At 40.2% G+C, this 22,777-nt stretch overlaps 1 protein-coding gene across 5 annotated transcripts in view; it reads left to right on the top strand.

Annotated features, from left to right (window-relative positions):
- CCDC175 (coiled-coil domain containing 175) overlaps window positions 1–22,777 on the top strand; it is a 77,793-nt gene that overhangs the window by 22,894 nt on the left and 32,122 nt on the right. For all 5 annotated transcript variants that reach the window (XM_045059984.1, XM_011283246.4, XM_045059985.1 and 2 more), the window contains 7 exons: window positions 3,256–3,337; window positions 7,141–7,277; window positions 9,954–10,064; window positions 13,263–13,334; window positions 14,370–14,505; window positions 15,108–15,239; window positions 22,009–22,147. In XM_045059984.1, coding sequence (XP_044915919.1) covers window positions 3,256–3,337; window positions 7,141–7,277; window positions 9,954–10,064; window positions 13,263–13,334; window positions 14,370–14,505; window positions 15,108–15,239; window positions 22,009–22,147 — 809 coding nt within the window. The remainder of the gene's footprint in view (window positions 1–3,255; window positions 3,338–7,140; window positions 7,278–9,953; window positions 10,065–13,262; window positions 13,335–14,369; window positions 14,506–15,107; window positions 15,240–22,008; window positions 22,148–22,777) is intronic.

The raw sequence follows: 22,777 nt of genomic DNA, 5'->3' as shown, positions 1-22,777 counted from the left end.
TTGTGGTTCTTAGTCAAGGGGGACTTACAGAACTTATTGAAAAAAATACAAGGATATTTCAGGGCAAAACCCATGGAACTAGAACCATAAACTTAAGGAAATCTGTCCATCCCAAGGAACAGTCTCTGCTTCCTTTTGGGAACCATGTTTCATTCTCTATCTACATACTATGTTCTCTCCTTGGGGAGCCCATGGCTAAACATGGCCATTCCAAACCCTCAAAGGTTACCTGTCACAGGTCCATCTATCTTTAGAGATTGGCCCACAGACTTCTCCCAGGAGAATTCCCAGATTTTTTTTTTTTTTTTTTGCCATCAGAAAGTGTTTGGCTCAGCTCTGACCAGGAAGAGTGGGGTCTTGTAGTACAAATATGGCTTCCAGGCCTTCCCCTAGATTCTGCTGGCAGTTTAAAAGACAAATTTTGGACTTAGTAGGTTCCCCAAAAGGCAAGTAACTTCCCATGTGTAATCTCATTATAATATAGCTTATTTCTATGTAGGATTAAATGTTTTGTGATTTATATGTTTTCTAAAACAGCGGTTGCCAACAGTACAGTGCTATTCTACCATCGTCAGGCCATAAAATAGGCAATAATCTTTGCACTCAGTACCAGATTTAAAAATATAAAATCTTGGGGTGCCTGGCTGGTTCAGTCAGTGGAGCCTGTGACTCTTGATCTTGGGGTTGTGAGTTTGAGTCCATGTTGGGCAAAGAGTTTACTTAAAAATAAATAATTTTTTAAAAAGAAGTATGAAAGCTCAAGTCATACTACAACTAAAACTCAGAATAAAAAAATCTTTTTCTTTGAAAGTGATTCAATAGTTTTAGTTCATGCATATTTTGAAGAAAAACTAGGCAAATAATCATAGAGGAAGATACAGATCAGGTCTTCAGTTATTTCTAGGAGTTATGATTTAAAAACTTGCTATACTGATGAAGTTTTATTGATAAGTAGTCTTCATGTTAGCTAATTTGTTTTAAATATACATTCAAGAATGAAATGGGGATTCATTGATCTTCTACTTTTAATGGCTCATCATTTTTTTTTTTATCCCAGCTTTTCAAGAGTTTTCATTCATATGGAATCTCTGTGAGGAAAAGTGCATTTGGTAAATTTGGTGATTGAAGATTTCAGTTACCCCCTTTGTTACTAATAAAACTATACCGTTTTTCTTTACTACCAAGCAAATTAAAAGAAAATTCTTACGTTCTTTCTGTTTTCTCCTTTAGTTCATTTACTCAATTTATGGAAGTGAGAAAAGGCACCTAAATCTTGGTTGGTAGATTTGAAGAGTCAAACAGTGTTGTTTTATAATAGTCCATAAGATTCTTTAAGAATAAATTATACAATGAACTAAAATAATTTGCACAAACTCATCTTCCTATTAATCAATAAACTTTATTTTTCCCCCATAAAGTCTTTAATTTCCAAGCTTGTTACATGTTTTGAGGTCCAAATATTGAGGAAAAACAAATCACTCAAACAGGAGTTAAAATTCTGTGTGTGGACAGTTGAGAGAACATAAATGCTCCACAAGTCCACAGGAAGCATTGATAGTTTAAACCTTATTCATTATTATTATTGATGTCCAGCATGATGTGTTTGCATAATAAAGGCAAATCCTGTGCCTACATTTCTAACCGAGTATGGTCTTTCTTCACCATTCAGCTAGTTTTCAGCACACAGGAAGTTGGAAACTAAATGTTGTATATAAATGGTATCCAATTTGTGACCCTGAGTATACACTTACCATTGCAGTGTAGAAGGCTATGAAAATTATAGATGCTTTTTTAGAAGGGTTGAAATGACTTCAATATTTTCCTGATTACTGATGACCTGTACCACCAAACGTTAATGATTTAGCCTATTCCTTAAAGTTCTTGAATTCTTAATGGAATTTGACACATTTCCACCTTCTTGAAATACTTTCTTGGCCTCCCAAACATCATATTTTCTTATGTCACTCACTAAACTGCCCCTTTTTAGGGCCCTTTATTTGTTCCAGTTCTTCTCTCTGGCTCTAAATTTTGGAGTTCTCAGCCCTTCTCTATTCATACTCTCCATACATGATTTGATCCAGTCTTATGGTGTTATATACCTTCTGTACCCCAATGACTCCCAAATTAAATATCCAGCACAGAGTTCTAAATGCATATTTGACCTCTCCAGCATATTTGACCTCTCCGTTTGAAGGATATCTGTTAGATATCTCAAATATAACACGTCCTAAATGGAACTCTTAATTTCCCACCTCCTTGAAACAGCTCTTCCGTCAGTGTTCCATATCGCCATTTACTTAGTTACTCTAGCCAAAAACCTAGGAATCATGCATCAATCCTGTTTTTCTCACTACCTAACCCTAACCCAACCTCCAGCCAAATCCAAAGGCAGATCCAACTATTTCTCACTACTTTCACCACTTCAACTTTAGTCTGAACCACCGTTTTCTCTTCTTGACCACTGCTGTAGCCTTCTACATAGTCTGTCCTCCTGTATTGTTGTCTTTCTCCATTAAGTAGCCACAGTCATCTTTACAAGATGTAAATCAGTTCATGTCTCTCCTCTGCTTAAATTCTCCCCTGGTTCCCTTCACAGTGATATCTGAACTTCTCCTTTGTCCTTGAGACCCTACGTGATCTAGTCTCTGTCTGCCTCTCCAGCTTTCTCATAATTGTCTCTCCACCAAATACCCAAAACTTGTTCTTGCCTCAAGATATTATCACTGACTGTTCCTTCTACACGAAAAGCTCTTTCTTCAGATCTTCGCCTATCTGGCTCCTTTTCATCATTCAGGTCTTTCACAGATCATCTCAAGAAGCCTTCCATTACCACCTATCTACAATAATACCCTCACTCTCAGGATTTCTCTGTCCTTCACCCTACTTTGTGTTCTTTAAAGCACTTAACACTATCTGAAATAATAATAATTGTTATTATTATTGTTATTTTGATAACTTGCTTATATTCTACTTCACTAGAGTGTAATTTCCATGAGGGCAGGGACTTCACCTGTGCTGTATCTCTAGTACCTATAATACCTGCAGAGGACAAGTGTTTAATAATTACTTCTTAATAAATAAAGGAAGTATTAATTCATCAAACAAGTAAAAAAAATTTTGCTTAGTTTTGTGAATATATCCATAAATATGTTGTATAGGAAGATGGGGACTGGAAGTTTCTGGAGTCATAAATAAATGTGGCTTTACTGGAAAACATGCCCTAATATGAATCTGTTTGGCTTCCTTTGATCATAGGCATTTTTTTATGAATAACAAGGAAAAACTGGAAGATTCATCTAGTGTTGAAAAAGATGAAATTTTGCAGAAGATAAAGCAGGTAGGAAGATGGAAATTACGCCTTTTAGATTATTATTCGTTTTTATTTTTAGTTAATATTTTAAATATATTTGAGAAATGTGAAATTTTCCAAAAGTAGATTTTTCATGATATAATAATGATAATATAATAATATATATTATACTATATATTATGTATTATATATATAATATAATATAATAATCATGATCATTTGCAGTAATTGATTTAAGGATTTTTATTCCCTCCCCAAATATTTTAAATATATGAAAGAGCAAATGTTGTCTATGTGAAAGTGAATCTTTGTTTGGTAATTTTTCATGTGGTTATGGTTATAATACATTAGAAATATCCAGATCAATGGGTATTTTTCATCCGAATTATTTAGAAAAAAATGGGACCCTCTTGCTGTTGTGTGGTACCTGTAAAGTCTAGCAACCCATACTGTGCTTAGTAAGCAGTGAAATATTTGAGTCAGATTAGCATCCAGGAGAATTCTCTAGACATTTTAAATTTTGGTTAAAAGAAATATCATAAGTACTTAACTACGGGTATAAACCAAAATTTATCCACAAGGTATTCACTAAAGCATTCCTTATAATAATTGAAAAATTAGGGGGAAGATATAATTAAAGTCCAACAAAAGGGCCTTGATTAAGTAATAGCTCATAATATATTATTGCGTGACAAATAGAATATAAAACAGTACACTGTGGATCTCTTCCATAAGAATGATTTGAACCGGTTACATTCTTTCCATTTGGTTATGAGCTAATGGCATTAGGGACGGCTTCCCTCCAGGTTAGACCTACTCTGCTTCTTTAGTTGTGAAGATTCTGAAAGACAGAAACTAGACAAGGTTGGTAGGTTGGCTGGGTGGTCAGTTGGTTGGTTTTTAAAGTTGTCTTTCATTCTCTGGGCAAAGGATTTCTTTTTCCTTTCCGTTTATTTCCTGAAGCTGCCAGGCAGGCTTCAGATGATAGCTCCGTAGTTTGCAGGCCCCCAACTGTCTGGAAAATCCAGGACCCCTACACTGGCATGGCTTACTTGCTCAAAGGGCAAATGCAAAGGGGTTTCGCTTTAATTCATAGCCGTCAGCCAAATTCCATGAGTTCAAGTCAGTGACTGCTTCAAAGGGATCAGGGCTCTGACCCATTTACTATTTCCACTGGACTCGTGGTGGCAGCCAATCTTAATTCTCATGAGGTGTAGGAGACAAGTTCAGTGATGAAATTCTATTCTAACTTTATTTTAATTTTTTTTATTACAAGATATTACACACAGAACAGTACACACACTATAAATGTACAATCCTTATGTACATACATATCTTTTGATGAGTATCATTTATTAGTTGCAATGAAGTACAGTTTATCAATCTTTTCCTTTTTGGTTTTTATGTCCTTTGTCATGAAGATATTTTTTCATGATCTTCTAGAAGATTTATTGTTTGCCCTTTCACATTTAGGACTACAAGCCATCTGGAATGTGTGTGTGTGTGTGTGTGTGTGTGTGTGTGTGTGTGTGCGCACGTGTGCGCATGCTGTGAGATGGTGGTCAAGGTTCATATATTTTCATAAGATTATCTAGCACCATTTAATGAAAAAAACATCTTTTCCTGCACTATACTGTAATGGTAAGTTTGTCATGAATCAGCGGCAGATCATAAATACATTGTAAATATGTGTGTAGATCTGTGGGCTCTCTATTGTGTTCCTTTGGGCTTGTCTCCCCTCACATTAAAACCAGACTTTCTTAATTAGCAGCTTTTAACATAAGCCTTTATAGTTAGCAGTATAAATCCTTCCACTTTGCTCTTCAAGATTGCTTTCACTGTTCTCGGCCCTTTGAATTTCTGTCAGTCTGTCAAGTCCTGCCAAAAAACCTGTTTGCATTTGGACTGGGGTTGCATTATATCTATAGATCAGTTTGGGGAGAATGTCACATTCTTACAATATCAAGGCTTCCAATCCATGAAAGTGGTGTAGCTCATTTACTTTAGGTCTTCTTTGTTCCCTTTGACTTATTCACTTTCACTATCATATGTCCACATTTTCTTTTTATTTCTCCCGCTTTAGGATTTATTGGGCTGCTTAGATCTGTAAATTGCTGTATTTTGCAAGTTCTGCAAAATTCTTAGCCGTTATCTGCTCACATATTTCCTTCCCTTTCCTCTTGGTCTGAGACTCCAATTGTATATATATGTATGCACGTGTGTGTATACAATTATTTGTGCTAATAAACACATCCTCTATGTTTTTTTACCCTCTCTTTCGTGTTTTCTATCTTTTGTCTCCCCCTGCTGTATTCTGGGCAGGATGGTCTTATTTCAGCTGTTAATTTTGGCTATTGAATTTTTTAAATTGGTAATTTTCAAATCTGCATTGTCTATTTCAATTCCTTGCCATAATTTTCAAGTATGTCTAACATTTCTTTGATTATAGTAAACACAATATTTGTATAGTTCAGTATCTAATTCCACTCACTATCTGATGTTTTTATAGGTTTGTTTCTGTAGTCTTTTGCTTCTGCCAATTTTTTTTTCATACTGTCTTATTTCCTTCTGTTCCTAGTAGAAAACTGTATACCAGACATTGTATTTGGGGGGGAAAAAGTTTGTGAAAACAATTTGAAGCTTAGGATGATCATATCTTTTCCAGGAACAGACTTTAATTCACTTCCGTCAGATGGCTGGGGTATTACCAGTCCCAAACCACTTTAATGCACCCTTAGGTTCCCTGGTGATCAAAATAGGCTGGGCCATGGCTTATTAGCTTCCAATTTACCCTTCTCCAGAGCATGAAGCTTTTTGAGACCACAGGTTAAAGTGGTAGAAGATTTATCAAACTCAATACCTGGATGAACTCTGTTGATTTTTGTCCCTCTTGTCAGGTAAGAGAACTAAAATTCCATTTCCAAGTGGTTTCTTCCATATCAATCAATGTCCTTAGGGTAAAAGGAGTTTTCAGTGCTAGATTTACTACTCTGGATTTTTTTTTTTTTTGAGAGTGAGAGAGAGAGCAGGGGAGGGGAAGAGGAACAAGGAGAGAGAATCCTAAGAAAGCTTTACACCCATCACAGAGCCCAATAATGCAGGACTCGATCCCATGACTGTGGGATCATGACCCGAGCCAAAATCAAGATTCAGATGCTTAACCAACTAAGCCACCCTGGTGCCCTCTACTCTGGATTCTTGATTTCTTATAGAATTAGTCATTATCTTGTTAGTTCTTCAACACTTCTAAGATATTTTTTCATCCAGCTATTCTAGTAATACTAAGCCAAAAGGTTATTGTGAACTACTCAGCCCATCACTCCTACTAAACATAACTTTCTTACCTCTTTTGAAGCAATAGAGACATTTTAAACACAAACTTCTTGAATACAAAGTTCCCTAATAAACATTAGTTTTGTCCTTGAATAGAAATCTTTAACAAGAAGCAGACCTCGTATCTCATCAAAGAGGTTTTGAGCAAGAGCTTCTATGGGTGTTACATTTTCTTTTCCCTAGTGTAATTTATCTTCTGGGAAAAGGACTTATGGATCCTGTTGAATGATCTCAGTTTATTAATCTCAATGCTTATTTCAATATGAATGATTTACTCTGTGGTTTTGCATCAGTATCTACTACCTTTCTATACTTTTGTCATAATTTATGGGAGAGGCCCCAAAATGTGTAACTGCATATTTGATACAGAATTAAATCACTCAACATTTATGGCGTAGTTATTGTATGCTAAGTAACATACCCAGTGCTCTAGAGTTGCCACATGACTGACTCCCATCAAAGGAAATGTGTCCTCTAATTGCTTTTTTTTTTCCTAGATGGCTGAAAAACTACACAAAAGTCATTTAGAGAGCAAAGATCTACGGGAGAAATTGCATACTCTTACCAAACAATATAAGATTGTCTTAAGTGAGGAGGAGAAAGTTTTTATACAGAAACAGAACACTTATAATGAGTATGTTTCTATCCATGATCTGTACATGAATCAACATGTTATGGTTATGGGGTGCTTTCCTTGGGATCAAAATGGTGACTCTCTAAAGAATGAAATATGGCCCTTTGTAGCAACGTGGATGGAACTGGAGAGTGTGATGCTAAGTGAAATAAGCCATACAGAGAAAGACAGGTACCATATGTTTTCACTCTTATGTGGATCCTGAGAAAGTTAACAGAAACCCATGGGGGAAGGGAAGGAAAAAAAAAAAAAGAGGTTAGAGTGGGAGAGAGCCAAAGCATAAGAGACTCTTAAAAACTGAGAACAAACTGAGGGCTGATGGGGGGTGGGAGGGAGGGGAAGGTAGGTGATGGGTATTGAAGAGGGCATCTTTTGGGATGAGCACTGGGTGTTGTATGGAAACCAATTTGACAATAAATTTCATATATTAAAAAGAACATTGTAAAAAATTTACAGTAAAAAAAAATGGTGACTCTCTACTTAAGTTCATCCTAGTTTTAAAATATTTACCTAAAAATAAACACACTCCTCATCTGCCTGTATATGCACTGAGTAATGCTTTCTTCATGTGGGCTAGATCAAATCCATAAACACCATGGGCATTATATTTACTTCTACGTCAGATTCTTGAAAAAAGAATCCTGCTTTTACTCCATGAGACTGTTTAGAGAAACTGTGAGATCTACCTTCATCAGAAACTGGCTCTGCCATCTCTTTCCTAACTCTGTGAAGGGTTTGGTCATTGACACAATCCCCTAACCCAGAGACTGGGAAATTATTCAAGGAAATTCCTATCTTTTACTACCCGTTGGACTCCATTCAAGTACCAAGGCTTGTCAATTCCACCTCCCGGATATCTCTCAAATATATCCCATTCTTCTCTCCAACTCCATTCTTGTCACCTCTTTCAGCTTCTTTGCACTGGCTTGCCCCTCCAAAGTTCTCCCCACTTTCTGCTTTACCACCCTTAAGTTGTTCACCTTCCTTCCACCGGAATGATCCTTCTGAAACATCCCTCTGATGCCATTCCTTTTCATCAGTCACTGCATTGTCATAAGTAGTCTATAAATCTCTTGTTTCCACTGAACTATGAACAGATCAGGGTATTTACTCAGTGCTACATCCCCAGGACCTTGTACATTGCTTAGCAGATAGTGGGCATTCACCAATATTTTCTTAACAAATACAGAATAACATCTTGCAAGCATGAATTCTGTAAGTAATGATCCATTACTACAGACAAAGTTAGATCACACAGAAGTGTAATTACAGTGTCCAGGCACACTTAGGTGAAACTGAGTTTATGGTCATTGCAGCATGTGAGCTGCAGAGAGTAGTCACAATCATTGTATCTCATTCAACTGAAAAACCTACCAAGAGTCTGCTTTCAGTAGCTTTTTTCAGCAAAAAAAAATTTCCCCAGATCAGTACTGAGCTAATCAGTAGTCATCTACAGGTAAAGTTTCCTTCAAGGTCACACTGCTAGAAAGAGGTAAAGCCAGTATTTAAAGTTGGTCTAACTGACCCCTTCACCTTTCATAAAATAACATGGTAGAATTGATAATGTGCTGATGACAAATCATTGTAACACTAAAACATTTACTATTGTTACTGGTTTTTGTCTTCAGCTTGGGCTGCCATGACTAAGCACCATAGACTGGGTGGCTTAAACAACGGAAATTTATTTCTCACAGTTCCAGAGGATGGAGATCCAATATCAGGGTGCCAGCATGGTTGGGTTCTGGTGAGAGCCCTTTTTCCTGGCTTGCACAAGGCTGCCTTCTTGCTGTGTTTTTACATGGTAGAAATAGGGAGAAAACAAACTTCCTGGTGTCTCTTCTTACAAGGAGCCTCTTCGCCATGACCTCATCTAATCAGGTGACCTCATCACTTCCCCAAAGCCTCACCTTCCAATACCATCACATTGGGTGTGAGGGCTTCAACACACACATTTTAGGGACTGAACGCAGTTCAGTCCATAGAAGTTTTGAAGAAGACGAGACGCTTATATAAAGCACTTTCTGTTACAGGAATGCCCCTATCAATGTCTGGAAAAAACTGAAATTGAACAAAACTGTATACTTCCTATTATTCTCTCTACAAATTGGGGACAAAATATAACCACTTTTTACAAAGTGCCTCATGAGTCCCACGCACTGGATTGAGCACTTTATAGCTCATTTAATCCTTATAGCTGTTGAGCTAGGTATTACGATCCCTGTTTTATGGATGGAGATACTGAGCCTCATCTACAGGTGAAGTTTCCTTCAGGGTCACACTGCTAGAAAGAGGCAAAGCCAGTATTTAAAGTTGGTCTAACTGACCCCTTCACCTTTCACAAAAGAACATGGTAGAATTGATAAATGTATTAAAAGAGACACCCCTGCTCAGAGGGACAGAGTGCTAGGGACAGGACTGTTCTTGTGGTTTTATGGTGACTACAGCAGTTCATGCTCTCTCCATGGCTTAGGAATTTTCATGAGTTTAGATTTCACCACCACTAGCAAAAAGACTTTGTTTCTATTTTCCTAATTTGTTCAGTAAATAGTTGATGAACCAAACTTGGCAGCCTACATTCTACATTCTTATTTGTGATTGCAATGTCCCCTCATGCTGAAGAGTTAAAAAAGATGATTTCACCTTTCAACATATGCTAACTCTGGTTTTTTATGGCAGGAATCAGAAACAAATGGCATTTATTAGTCGGAAAGAAAACTTCCTATCGCAAAGAAAAGTAGACATCAAAAATATGGAGGAAGGACTTGTCACTCTCCAGGAACTTCATCAGTATGTTTGTTGCCCTTGAAACATTTAATCATTCTTTTCTGCATTTGTTTTAATATATGGTAACCATAGATCTATCAGTTTCTGATATCCTATAGAAAAGGAAGTTTATAATTCACTGTCTCTGTTTTACAGTATAGAAGGGTCATTCTCATTGAATCTACCATTGAAAGGGTAGACAGGTCCTGAGTTCTGGACAAGCCGCTGGACATGAGAAATGGACCCATCAGGAGTCTAGGAACAAGAATGTGCCTGAACATTATCACAACACTGACCCCCTATGGTGTTCATTTCTGCCATTCTAAATCACTTTAATTTTTAGTTTTAGTTTTTCTGATTAAAATAAGTAATACCTGATGTGATTTTAAAATTCAAATGTAGAAATGTGTGGCTTTGGGGCGCCTGGGTGGCTCAGTCGGTTAGGCATCCGACTTCAACTCAGGTCACGGTCTCGCAGTCCGTGAGTTCGAGCCCCGCGTCGGGCTCTGGGCTGATGGCTCAGAGCCTGGAGCCTGCTTCCGATTCTGTGTCTCCCTCTCTCTCTGCCCCTCCCCCGTTCAAGCTCTGTCTCTCTCTGTCTCAAAAATAAATAAACGTTAAAAAAAAATTAAAAAGTGTGGCTTAGAAGCATAAAAGTGACCCTAATCTCTGTCTCCCCACAGAGATCTCACTGTTAACAGTTTGCTATGCATGCTTTCTATAATAGGAGTGTGCACGTACACCCAAAAATAGGATTGTACTTTTCTAAAACTGTAATTTATCCACTTAAAATTGTATCTGGGTAACTTACACAATATTATATTTCAACTATATCTCCATAAAAAGCTGGAAAAATATATCTGGGAAAATGATAAAACATGTGTGATAAAAGGTAACGCTTGGAGAAATTGGTGAAAGGTATATGGGAATTCTTTGTATTAATTTTTACACTTATCTGTTGATTTTAAAACTATTTCAGAAGGAGGCAAAATTCATATAGATGGGACCTCATTCTTCAGTCTTTCTTTAGCTGCTTAATGTTCCTTTCACTGAATATGCTATGTTTTATGTAACCAGCACCCTACTGATGCTTTGGCTTTTGTGTTTTCTCTACTATAAGCATTGTTCAAATTAACCTCCTTTAACATATATCCATGTATACGACTATTTCTTTTTTTTTTTTTTAACGTTTATTTATTTTTGGGACAGAGAGAGACAGAGCACGAATGGGGGAGGGGCAGAGAGAGAGGGAGACACAGAATCGGAAACAGGCTCCAGGCTCTGAGCCATCAGCCCAGAGCCCGACGCGGGGCTCGAACTCACGGACCGCGAGATCGTGACCTGGCTGAAGTCGGACGCTTAACCGACTGCGCCACCCAGGCGCCCCTACGACTATTTCTTTATAATAACGTCCTAAAAGTTGAATTATGAGATTATAGGGGGTTGCATATTTTTTATTTTTAAAATTTGAATATATTTTATGACGTGAGTGTAGGGCAGTGGAGAAACTAACTTACAGCACTAAGACAAGTGGAGATGAAATTTGACTCCTGCCAACAGAAATCTAGAACACAGCAGGATGTGCAGGTTGCTTGTCCTTACACTGTTGAACAACATATTTAAACATCTGTTTCTCACGTTGGTTTCAGAAAGGAAACTATGAACCCTTCCCTGTGAAAGAGTGGGAAAATAGAATCGGGTTGAGTTAGGGGTTTTGTTTTCCACATGAATAACGCAGATTCTATAATCAAGTATTGTGCCATCATGGTTCCCATCACCAGGAAGCTCAGAGCCAAATTTGTGACCCAATACTGGTTTTCATTTAGTACTTTTAATGTTGTTGTTATTTCACTCTAGTTCAACTACTTTGTGGATGAAACTAAATACATAAATAAATAAAATCAATGAGATTGGGCACATTGCGAAGAATCTCAGAGTTCCAGGGAAGGGTGAAGTGGAAAAGAAAAAGAAAAAAAGGAAAAAAATAGTTACAAACAGAGAGGGAGGGAGGCAAACCCACAAGAGACTCTTAAATACAGAGAACAAACTAAGGGTGGATGGGGAGGTGGAGAGGGAGGGGAAAATGGGTGATGGGCATTGAGGAGGGCACTTGTTGGGATGAGCACTGGATGTTGTATGTAAGTAAGCCAATTTGACAATAAATCATATTCATAAAAAAAAAACCCACACTGTGATTTTAGATGGAGGAAAAAAAACCACAAACACATTTTTGTTGCTAGTTTAACAGCATTATGTGTTCCGTTTTAGCTATGAATTATTTCCATTTTTCTTTTAATTTTTTTAACGTTTTTATTTTTGAGAGACAGAGACAGAACACGAGTCAGGGAGGGGCAGAGAGAGAGAGGGAGACACAGAATCTGAAGCAGGCTCCAGGCTCTGAGCTATCAGCACAGAGCCTGACACAGGGTTCGAACTCACAAACCGTGAGATCATGAGCTGAGCCGAAGTCGGATACTTAACCAACTGAGTCACCCAGACACCCCTGAATATTTCTATTTTTCAAAAGATACAAAGTCATATTTCACTTTCATTTCTGCATATGAAGCACTTCATAGAGAAAGAGGGAATAAAAATAATAAAGGCTTCTAATACCTATGCTAGACTCTTCATGTTTCCTAGATTCACAAGAAACCCTTCCGTCCTTAATTACTACTTACCCCTATACAAAACTCTTTATTGGCTTTCTGAATTATACATTGCATCAAATCAGGACTCAATCAGGAATTCAAAGTTCCTCACCAATTTGTTGACCTTCACCCCTCCTATGTCACTGTGTTGCTTCCCTTCGTGTCCTCTGTGGCAAGTCTATGTTGGTCATAACTCTTGACTTGTTGTACCTTTTCCACGTCTTTGCGAATGATGACGTCCTTCCCATGGTGAAATTGCACCTTCATTCCGGCAATCTGTGTTCTTCCCTCTGTCAAACATTAACCTCCGATGTCCCTTCCTCAGCTGCCTCCCCAGAATCTATTCTTCCTTTCCCTTAGGTCTACCACAATTCTGCAAAGTCAGTTTGCACTTGCACAAAACCGTAATTGTCCTTCTACGAGTCTACCACTACCTTTCGTTGTTACACGAGGTTTGGTTTATCTCCCAATTAGATGGTAGTCTTACTGTACATAAGAATTATACATAAAGTCTTTTGTGTAATCTGCTAGCTTCCACAAATGCAAAACCCAGTGTATGTCTTCCTGTTTTTAGAGCAACAAAGGAAGTATATCAGAGACAAATAAAAATCCTGAATGACAACCGGGAAAGAGAAAGTCAGAGACGGTAAAAAAAAAAAAAAATTTTTTTCTTTTCATTTGTGTTATGAGTAAGTCTATATTATCTTAATGCGCAGTGCCTCAAAGTAGGGAGGAAATTAGAGTGCTTGTTGCTTGCTAGAGTCCAAGGAAATTATTCTCCTAAATTAAATTGTGTGAGTTCTCTCAGTTCGTTAGTTTGATTTGGGGGCTTGAACAGAACCAAAGTTTTCCATTTCAATCGCGTGAGCTCCCCGAAGAAGGAAATTGTCAAGATTGGTGTAGTGCCTCTTGCTCACCAGGCTTCTCTGTATGGACCAGTAGGGGAGGTTATGTGCAGTGACAGAGAAGTGTGGCTAAACATACGGGCTCTGAGGACAGGCCACTTTGGTTGCTCTGTCGCTGACTAGCTCTGTGACTGAGGCTACGTTACTTAATAATCTCTCTTTGCTCCCATCCCTAGTAAGTGGCCAATGATAGTAGCACCCGTCCTGCGAAGTCACCGTGAATGGCCAGTGAGAAGATCTATATAAAGTATTCAGATGACCTCCTGGCACCTAGGAAGTATTTGCAAAAACTTAGGTGTATTATATTGTTGTTGTCCTGGTTATTAATCTCATTTGTAAGACTCCACATGCACATCTTTCCCGTTCTCCAGTGCAGCTTTTTAATATTGTGGTGGAGAGAAAAATTTGAGAACCTAGAAGGTTGAAATGAGGTAGTTTTAACTGCTAGTTCTGCCTGGGTCACTTCTGCCCGCCCTTGAACCTTCCCCGTTGCCATCCTTCACCCAAAGGAGGTGAGCGGCCAAGTGTGGTTTGTCCACGGTTCTAGTAGACATACCAACACAGGCTGTTGTAGCGAAGCAAGCTTGTGAAGCCGACGGCACTGAAGCAGTTATCGCTTTGTCTACTTTTTTCAGCTAATGTGCGTCGTCCGCATTGCCAATAGCTCAAACGGTCTTATGTGATCATAGTAGGATTTGTGTTGCTTGGAATTCCTGTATCTTTTCAGTAAACTCTTAAGCCAGTTTCACGAGAATTCTTTCTGCTCTCATTTCCAGCGTCATAACTCAGTGGAAAATTGCTTGTTCACGAAAAAAACATGCATGTTTGAAAAAGAAGCTGGAGTCTGAAGTACAAGAAATTTTAGAGGAAGTACAGACTGCTGAATCTAGATGCATCAAACTATTGCAAGAGGTAAAGGAACTCAAGGAACTTGAATATTATTGCTCCATGTTAGTATGGACCCAGTATTATTATTGCATATCAGTAATTCTCCTTCAATATTTAATTAAACCTTATCTTATGAAGAGATAGTTTCCTTTCTGGTGACTTATGCTTAGAGTGAATTATTTAACTTTCTTGAGAAATTCCTATTTGCTCTGTGTGAACTGTAGGAATTTAGCAAACAAAGTCGCACTTGTCTCTAGAATATGCTTTTGAAATCTGTAACCAGGAACTCGTTTGACATTCACTTTTAGGGAAGCTCTCTGTTAAAAAAGAAACCAAACATCATTACTCAGCGCTGGTATTCACCCTCCGCCCTTCCTCCATCCCCCATCAGTCCCATCATCCATTTCCTCATGTAGGTTATAGATATTGTTTGGTGAATAAATTAACCTCTGGAGGGAAAAATAAATAAATAAATTCCCTCTCAAGTAGTTGCTGTGAAAATATATAACCTGAAATCAGAGCCAAGTATCATGCAAAGAGATATTAATTCTTGGCTGTTTTGAAAACATAAGGCTGACTGCTACAGGGCAAATGACAGATCTTCAATTTGTTTGCTTTCTGATTAGACCAATTTTAGACAAAAAGAGATCACTGAGTTTTTGGCAGAGACTGAAAAACTTACATTAGAATTAAAACAAGTGGAGGAAGAATTTATTGTCAAAGAAAAAAAGTTAGTTCAAGAGTTGAGCAAGTATGAGGTAAGTTTTATTTTGCATCTAAAAACAATTTGAAATTGCCATATGGGGGGAGGGGTACATTTCATGCTACTCTTTTTTTTTTTTTTTTTTTACAATTTTTGTTAATGTTTTTATTTTTGAGAGACAGAGACAGAGCACGAGTGGGGGAGGGCAGAGAAAGAGGGAGACACAGAATCCGAAGCAGGCTCCAGGCTCTGAGTTGTCAGCACGGAGCCCGATGCAGGGATCAAACTCATAAGCCATGAGATCGTGACCTGAGCTGAAGTTGGACGCTTAACCGACTGAGCCACCCAGGTGCCCCTATTTCATGCTACTCTAAGCGGTTACATGTAAAACCTCCAGTGTGAGCAAGCCTAGTTTCATTACGACTTTTTGTCCTGACAAAAGAGCAACATAAAATATTTTTTCAGTTAAAAAAAGAAAATTAGACACTCCAAGTTACGTAGAAGTGCCGGCAAAGTCCCCGGGGACAAGGGGAGCGGTGCAGGAAGGCAGGCAGAGCTGGCACGAGGGTAGCTGGGGAAAGCAGCAAAGGGCAAGGGAGGCCAGTGAGGCCAAGCTTGGAAATCCTTATCAGAGAGGGCATCCTGCTGAGTTGGGAGCTGCCAGGAGCCACCTGGGATGGAATGGAGCAAGGATGCTGGGGGAGGTGGAGCGAAAAGGCACTGAAAGTACCCAAGGGGCCTGGAGGTGGCGGGTCTCTGGAAACACAACAGAAAACACACCTTTTCAAGGTGCTGGTGTTACCTGGAAAGGTAAGGGGGTGCTTCCTGGAGACCTACGTTGGTATTGGAATGAGGAGAACAGGGATGGTGGTAGAAGCCTTCCTGAACTTGATTCGTTTTGAAGAGGAACAGAGGCCCCGGCTGTATCAAAGAGGGGCTTTATTTGTTTTGTTTTGTTTTTTTGTTTTTTGTTTTTACTATTTGTTTTATTTGTTTTTAATATGAAATTTATTGTCAAATTGGTTTCCATAAAACTCCCAGTGCTCATTCCAACAGGTGCCCTCCTCAGTGCCCAGCACCCACTTTCCCCTCCCTCCCACCATCAACCCTCCATTTATTCTGTTTTTAAGAGTCTCTTATGGTTTGCCTCCTTCCCTCTCTGTAACTTTTTTTTTTCCCCACTCCCCTCCCCCATGATCTTCTGTTAAGTTTCTCAGGATCCGCATAAGAGTGAAAACATATGGTGTCTGTCTTTCTCTGTATGACTTACTTCACTTAGCATAACACTCTCCAGTTCCATCCACGTCGCTACAAAAGGCCACATTTCATTCATTCTCATTGCCAAGTAGTATTCCATTGTGTATATAAACCACAACTTCTTTATCCATTCATCAATTGATGGGCATTTGGGCTCTTTCCATAATTTTTGAAGACAATAGTCCCTTGCTGTAGCAGGGAAGCTTAGAGTCCTTACATGTCAAAGTTCAGATCTTGCCCTGGGCCAATCCCATGCTTCCCCACGCAACCCCCACCACATCCTACAGAAAGCCATCCACAGATTATTGGTCCAAGAAAAGCCAGTTCTTTCTAATATGAATAACAAAAAAGGAGCAGCTATGTCCTCCACACAAAAATACCATGAGAAAAACAAGGGGACACCTGGGTGGCTCAGTGGATTGAGTGATTGACTCCTGATTTCAGCTCAGGTCATGATCAGTTGGTGGTGGGATCGAGCCCTGAGTCAGGGTCTGTGCTGTTAGTGTGAAGTCTGCCTGGGATTCTCTCTCTCTCTTCCCCCCGCCCCCAAACCTCTCCCCCACTCACTCTATCTCTCTAAAAAAAATAAAGGGAAAAAATGTATTCATTAAAATAATAATAATAATACCTTTTTAAAAATCTATTAAAAAAATAAGTGAAAGGGGGAACAAAACTGTCCAACAACTGAAGAACACTCAGGAAGATGGTGTTGGAACAGATGAAAACTGCGATCAAGCATCCCTCTGTAAATTAAAAAATATATATTTTAGTTTCGTACAGGTGCCAAGGAAGATCAGCAATATAGAAATCTAGGAACTCAGGGAAGAGGTGTCAGAAGGGGATGGACCAGAAATAGGAAGAAGTGAAATGGAAATTGGCACAGCTCAGGGAACAAACAAGGGAAAGAAAACATTCCCAAATTCAGACAAAATGAGAAGAAACAGAAGGGAGAAGAGTCAGGGTGGGAAACCTTTCTCTGCTGGATGCCATCTGTCTGGGTGCCTAGTATTCTTCTAGATGCTGAAAAACAAAAAAAGAAACAGACAAAAAACCCCTCTGCCCTTACGGTGCTTACATCCTAGTGGACGGAGATTGAAAATAAACAAGATAAACAAGTGGAACCTTGAGTATATTCAAAAGTGAGACATGCTATGGAGAAAAATAGAGCAGGGACTGGGGATAGGGCGAGCGTACGTGATGTGGTCTGTGTGCCCTGTTAAAGAGCATTGTTGGACAAGGAAGGGTAGAATCCTGAAGGGCAGAAGGTTGCTGCAAACAGGAAGGGAGGAGGCAGGGCTGTCCTATCTGAGGAACAGCAAGGAGGCAGTGTGGCTGGAATGGACAGGAGGGAGAGGGATCCATTTTCTGGAAGGAAATGCTGAGGCAGAACGAGGAGTGTAAAGTTTATTAGGGAGTAATACCTATGAAAGGACTGGGCAGGGGAAGCCATCAGGCTATTATGTAACCCGCAAACTATCTCTGGGGAGCTCCTGAGCAAGGACTGTCCATTAGCAGATCCCTGCCTTGGGCAGAAATGGCTACACCCTTGTGCCACCTCCTTGCTCAGTCAGTTGGTTGGGGGCCCGCGTGAAGAGCATGATCTTCAGTAGATAACTGAGAAGTCTCTAAAGGAGCCGGCTGCTGGAGGCTGGCAGCTGACCATACTCCTTGCCACAAGGCAGTGAGTGAGTCCTTCCATGAGGAATGATTCAAGAGGGGCCTCCCCAGGTCTGCCTCCTTATAGGCCATTGTGAGTACTTTGTCTTTCCTCTGCCTGGGCTGGGAAGGTAAGTTTCCTGATAAGAGGGTTCTGAGTGAAGGGCTGAATAGTCTGATTTTCATGTAAATAGGATCATTCTAGCTGCTATGTTGAGCAGAATTTAGAGCAATGGTGGGTGCAGGAAGACCAATTAGGAAGCTACAGCAGTATTGCAAGTGGTCCAAGTAGCTTGATCCAGAGTGGTAGCTGAGGGGGTGTTTGGAAGTAGGTAGTCAGCATTTCAGGTATTTCTTGAGAGAGAGCTGACAGTTTACTCCCATACATGACGGTGAACCAATGGAGGCAATCCCCTTAAAATCAGGAATAGGATAAGGTTGCTATGTAATATTGCACTTGAGCTTACACAGTGCAATTAGGCAAGGTAAGCCGACGGTCTTCCAGTGTCCACCCCACTTGCCAGGCTGTGCGCCCCCTGCAGGGCTGTGTCCGCCTGTGTCTAATTCACAGAAAGGCACAGAGAGCAGCCTGTGTGCCCTTCCTATAAAGCAACAACCCTCCTTCCCCTTGATAGTCCTCATCAATAACCTGGAGCAAATTGGGATCCCATTTCTGCAATTGGTTCAGTAGCATGAGGAGCCCAAAATGGAGAAGAAGCATTCTCCGATTTTGGTTTACGGAACCATTATTATACCCCTGGTACAATCGTTCTTCTCACCAGTGTTGTACAATGTCTAAATGAACAGAGCCCAAAATCACGGGGAGGGAAAACAAAATCATAAGATTTAATAGTAAGAAGTCCACTACCACTTGGGCCCCTGACCCATATATTTTGTCTAAGGAAAACAGTCCTGGATGCTAGTCACTGGTTCAGAATATAAATTTCCAAATCTCCAGAGGCATTTTTCCCCCAGGCAGTACTGTGACTAAGTCCTCTGTAGACTTGGCTCCAATACCTGGGGGCCTCGGCTACAATTCTGCTGGAGCTTGCCACAGGCTTCTACATCATTCTGACCTAGTGCTGACACCTTGACCATGAATTGGATCTGCGGGGTCCTACAGCCCTATATCTGGCAGAGTTCAGTCAGAGAAGCAGCGCCACCAGAAATGAGGTTTCTTAAAGGATTTGACCTTCTGGAATCGTGGTGGCTGGTTACACAGTCTAGAGAGTCTGTCTGCTTTCCATCTGGAGCTGGGGCCTGAAGGCTGTGGGACAGGCAGTTGGGAAGGAAAGATGGACAGGAAGTTATAGGATGAGCTGGAACTCATCCTGATGAACAGGGGTGGGACCTGCATCAGTCTCTCTCTTTTCCAAGGCTCCAATTCCAAGGGGTTGCAGCAAAAGCCTGAGCCCATTACCACTGAGCTAAGTGTGCAGGTGGCTCCAGAATCAGGGAAGCTTGAAGGAGCTGAAGAAGCAGTGGGCCTGCCTGAGCCGGTAGACGAACACCAACTTGTCTGAGATGCCCCAGCATCTGGTACCCAAACCCTCCCTCAAAGCATGAAACAACAGCATGGTTCCTTGTCAGGGAAATTCTGGCAGCTTAAGTCAATGTAGGCAATGGGAACAAATTAATGCATTCACATACTTCCTTAGACCCTCACGCAATTCTCTTAGAGAACATGGTATAGATAATACAGAGTTGAGTTTCTTTTTTCTTTATTTTTTTAATGTTTATTTATTATTATTGAGAGACAGAGAGACACAGAGCGTGAGCAGGGGACGGGTAGAGAGGGGGAGAGCAGAATCTGAAGTAGGCTCCAGGCTCTGAGCTGTCAGCACAGAGCCTGACGCAGGGCTCGAACTCACGAACTGCGAGATCATGATCTGAGCGAGATCATGACGGTCGCCTAACCAACCGAGCCACCCAGGCGCCCCTACACAGTTGAATTTCTTAACATGCAGTGTGGAGAAAATTACTCCTGATGCCTCATTGTAATGTGTTTAAATTATGGTGTTTTTACATGTGTTTTGATCTTTCTATATTTATCCCTAAGGATTCTCATTGCACTTTGGGAGGGAACATACCAGGCTGGTGTATCGCTCTATTAACTAGGGTGCAGACAGGCTGCTTTATCAGAGATGCCAAAATACAGTGAACACAGGCAGGATATGTGTAGTAAAGGGTTACCAACCCTCTCTTCTTTATTGGGAAATTGACCTTGGCTTAACCTTCTGGGTCATTCCCCTAGACCCTGGCAAAGGTAGACAACTAAAGTTGTATCGTCAGGCAACATTGTTTGTAAACAGTGACCCATGATGGGTATGCCGCATCTTGACCGGGAGAATAACTGGTGGGGAAACTAGAGCATTGGGCTTCCCTGGGTTTGGTGCCTCTTTTAAGTAGGCACGTCTCTTTTGGGGACCTGGAGGGTATACCCAAGAGAAGTTGGTTCCTATTTGGACATGAGGCTTCAAAACCAAGGTGCCTATCACACCCACCCATGTGGGTATCTTCCTCTTACATCTGAGTTACCACTTTGCTGGGGTCGAAGGACAGTAGCCTCTGGTCAGCTGTGGTGTGAGGTCCCTCCCACTGAAGACGCATGCCTGGCATTGCCCTGGTGGCGCCCGGGATTTCCTTCAGATTATGTATGTGTGCAACCTGGATTAAAGGTAAAAAGCGAAAAAGTTGTTAAGAATAAGTTGGGTCAAGTATGGCCTATTCAGATCTTAAGAGTCTAACTATCTAGTTGAGAAGACGCCCTGACGTGGTCATTACAGAAGAGAGAGGTTAATTTCTCTCCCATTATAGGCCAAAGGGAAGGGGCCCAAGGTTGGAAGGGCAGCTCTGCCATCCTCAGCCTGAGGCTAATCTCTGTGGATCCAAGTGGCAGTTTCCATTCTCACTCTTTTCCAGCCAGGGGAGGGAGGGAAGGACCAAGGGGGCACGTACTGCTTCCTGTTGCAGGCGGAGGACCCAGAAGCGGCCCACACCGCTTCTGCTCACAAAACCATTAGTCGCACCCACTTGCAAGGAAAGCTGAGAAATCAGTCTAGCTGGCAGCCAGATGCTGAGCTAGAACTGAGGAGTCCTGATATCGAGGGACAGGAAAATGGCTAGTAAATATCAGCTGGCTGTCACTGCTTTATCACCATTTTAAACCCATCCTGACTTGCTAAGAGAGGTCCAGCTAACTAAAACCTGGATAATTAAGCAGGCATCTTCATGTTTTGTTTTGGGTGCTTTTTGCCCATTTATTGTAACAATATATCCACTTGTTTCTACCCCCTCCCCATTTCTTTTTTAATCCACTTTTCTTAGGACTTATGTATATTTTGTTTTGCTGCTTTTTTTTTTTTTTTTTGAGAGAGAGAGAGAGAGAGGCAGAGAGAGAGAGGAAGAAACAGAATCCCAAGCAGGTTCCGCACTGTCAGCGCAAAGCCCAGTGTGGGGCTTGAACTCACAAACTGTGAGATCACAACCTGAGCCAAAATGAAGAGTCAGACACTTAACCAACTGAGCCACCCAGGTGTCCCGTTGCTGCCTGTTTTTTGTTTGTTTTTCTGTAAAATATGCTCAAGAGAGATTTTCTCAAATAGGTGTTTAGGGTACCTACATGGTAGCATTAATGGAATCATAGCAATAGAGCTAGAGAAATGAAGGGCTCCTTGGAGAGGCCATTGAATGTAATCTCCTTACTTCATAGATTTCCAGAGACTCTCTGAATCAGCCAACAAATATGTTTCGAATATCTAGGATATGCCGGATACCTTTGTATGCACCTCACGATGAGAGGACACTAAGACAGGGCTCTTCCTCTCAAAGAACTTACATTATACTCTGGAGTGTAAATTGTGTCCGTTCTCTAAAATCATGCCTCACAATTAGCTTCATTTTCTTTAAAGCTAAGATTCGCTAGGGAAACGCAAAGTAACAGAGTAAAGGAAGATGAACTAGTCGAGCGTCTTCCGCAACTTCAAGTGGCAGAAGAAGAATATATGAGCAAAGCTGGAACACTGGAAGAGCTCCTTCATTTTATTACAGGTAGGTATGAAGTCTCAGTAATTAACGTTAAGACAGGTAAGGATTTCACTGATATCCCCTAACTCAAGGTGGGTCATCATTCGTGAGCCAGTGATGGAACTCTGCAAACTTTTCCCATCGCCTTTAACTCTTTCTTCTCTAGTTTTTGGCCCATCTACTAATTTCTTCTTTACACCGCAGCCCTGATGTTGCCCTTGTCAAATGTTTCCTTTTCTCTTTTAGAGACTTTAAAATTAAGAATTAGTGACAACCATATAATGTGGTTTCTGTCTCTCCTTGGTAAAAGTAGAAATAGCACCTTTATCTGCTGCCAAGTGGGATTCTTTTTTTCTGTTTCTTAACACGAATTTGAATATTCTATCTTGTTCCAGTTATGACTCTAACCATTTACCAAGTAGGTAGTCGTCAGATTTTTTTTCCTCCTAACTCACCCCTAAGGCAAAGATATATAAGAGCTAGTCTTAGAAATGGAGGCTTTATAGAGGATGTGAAATGTGTCTCAAAGTATGTATATTTTACATTTTGTTACAGGGCACAATCATGTATATTAAATATAAAAAATACTTATTTTCTCCAGAAAAATAGGATGTAGTCATCTAACTCTGCACCCAAAATTTCATAAATCCAGAA

This window comes from Felis catus, chromosome B3 (genome assembly GCF_018350175.1).
Source record: "Felis catus isolate Fca126 chromosome B3, F.catus_Fca126_mat1.0, whole genome shotgun sequence".
NCBI lineage: Eukaryota > Metazoa > Chordata > Mammalia > Carnivora > Felidae > Felis > Felis catus.
Note: the sequence above shows the minus strand (reverse complement) of the source record. Positions and strands in the feature narration are given on the sequence as shown.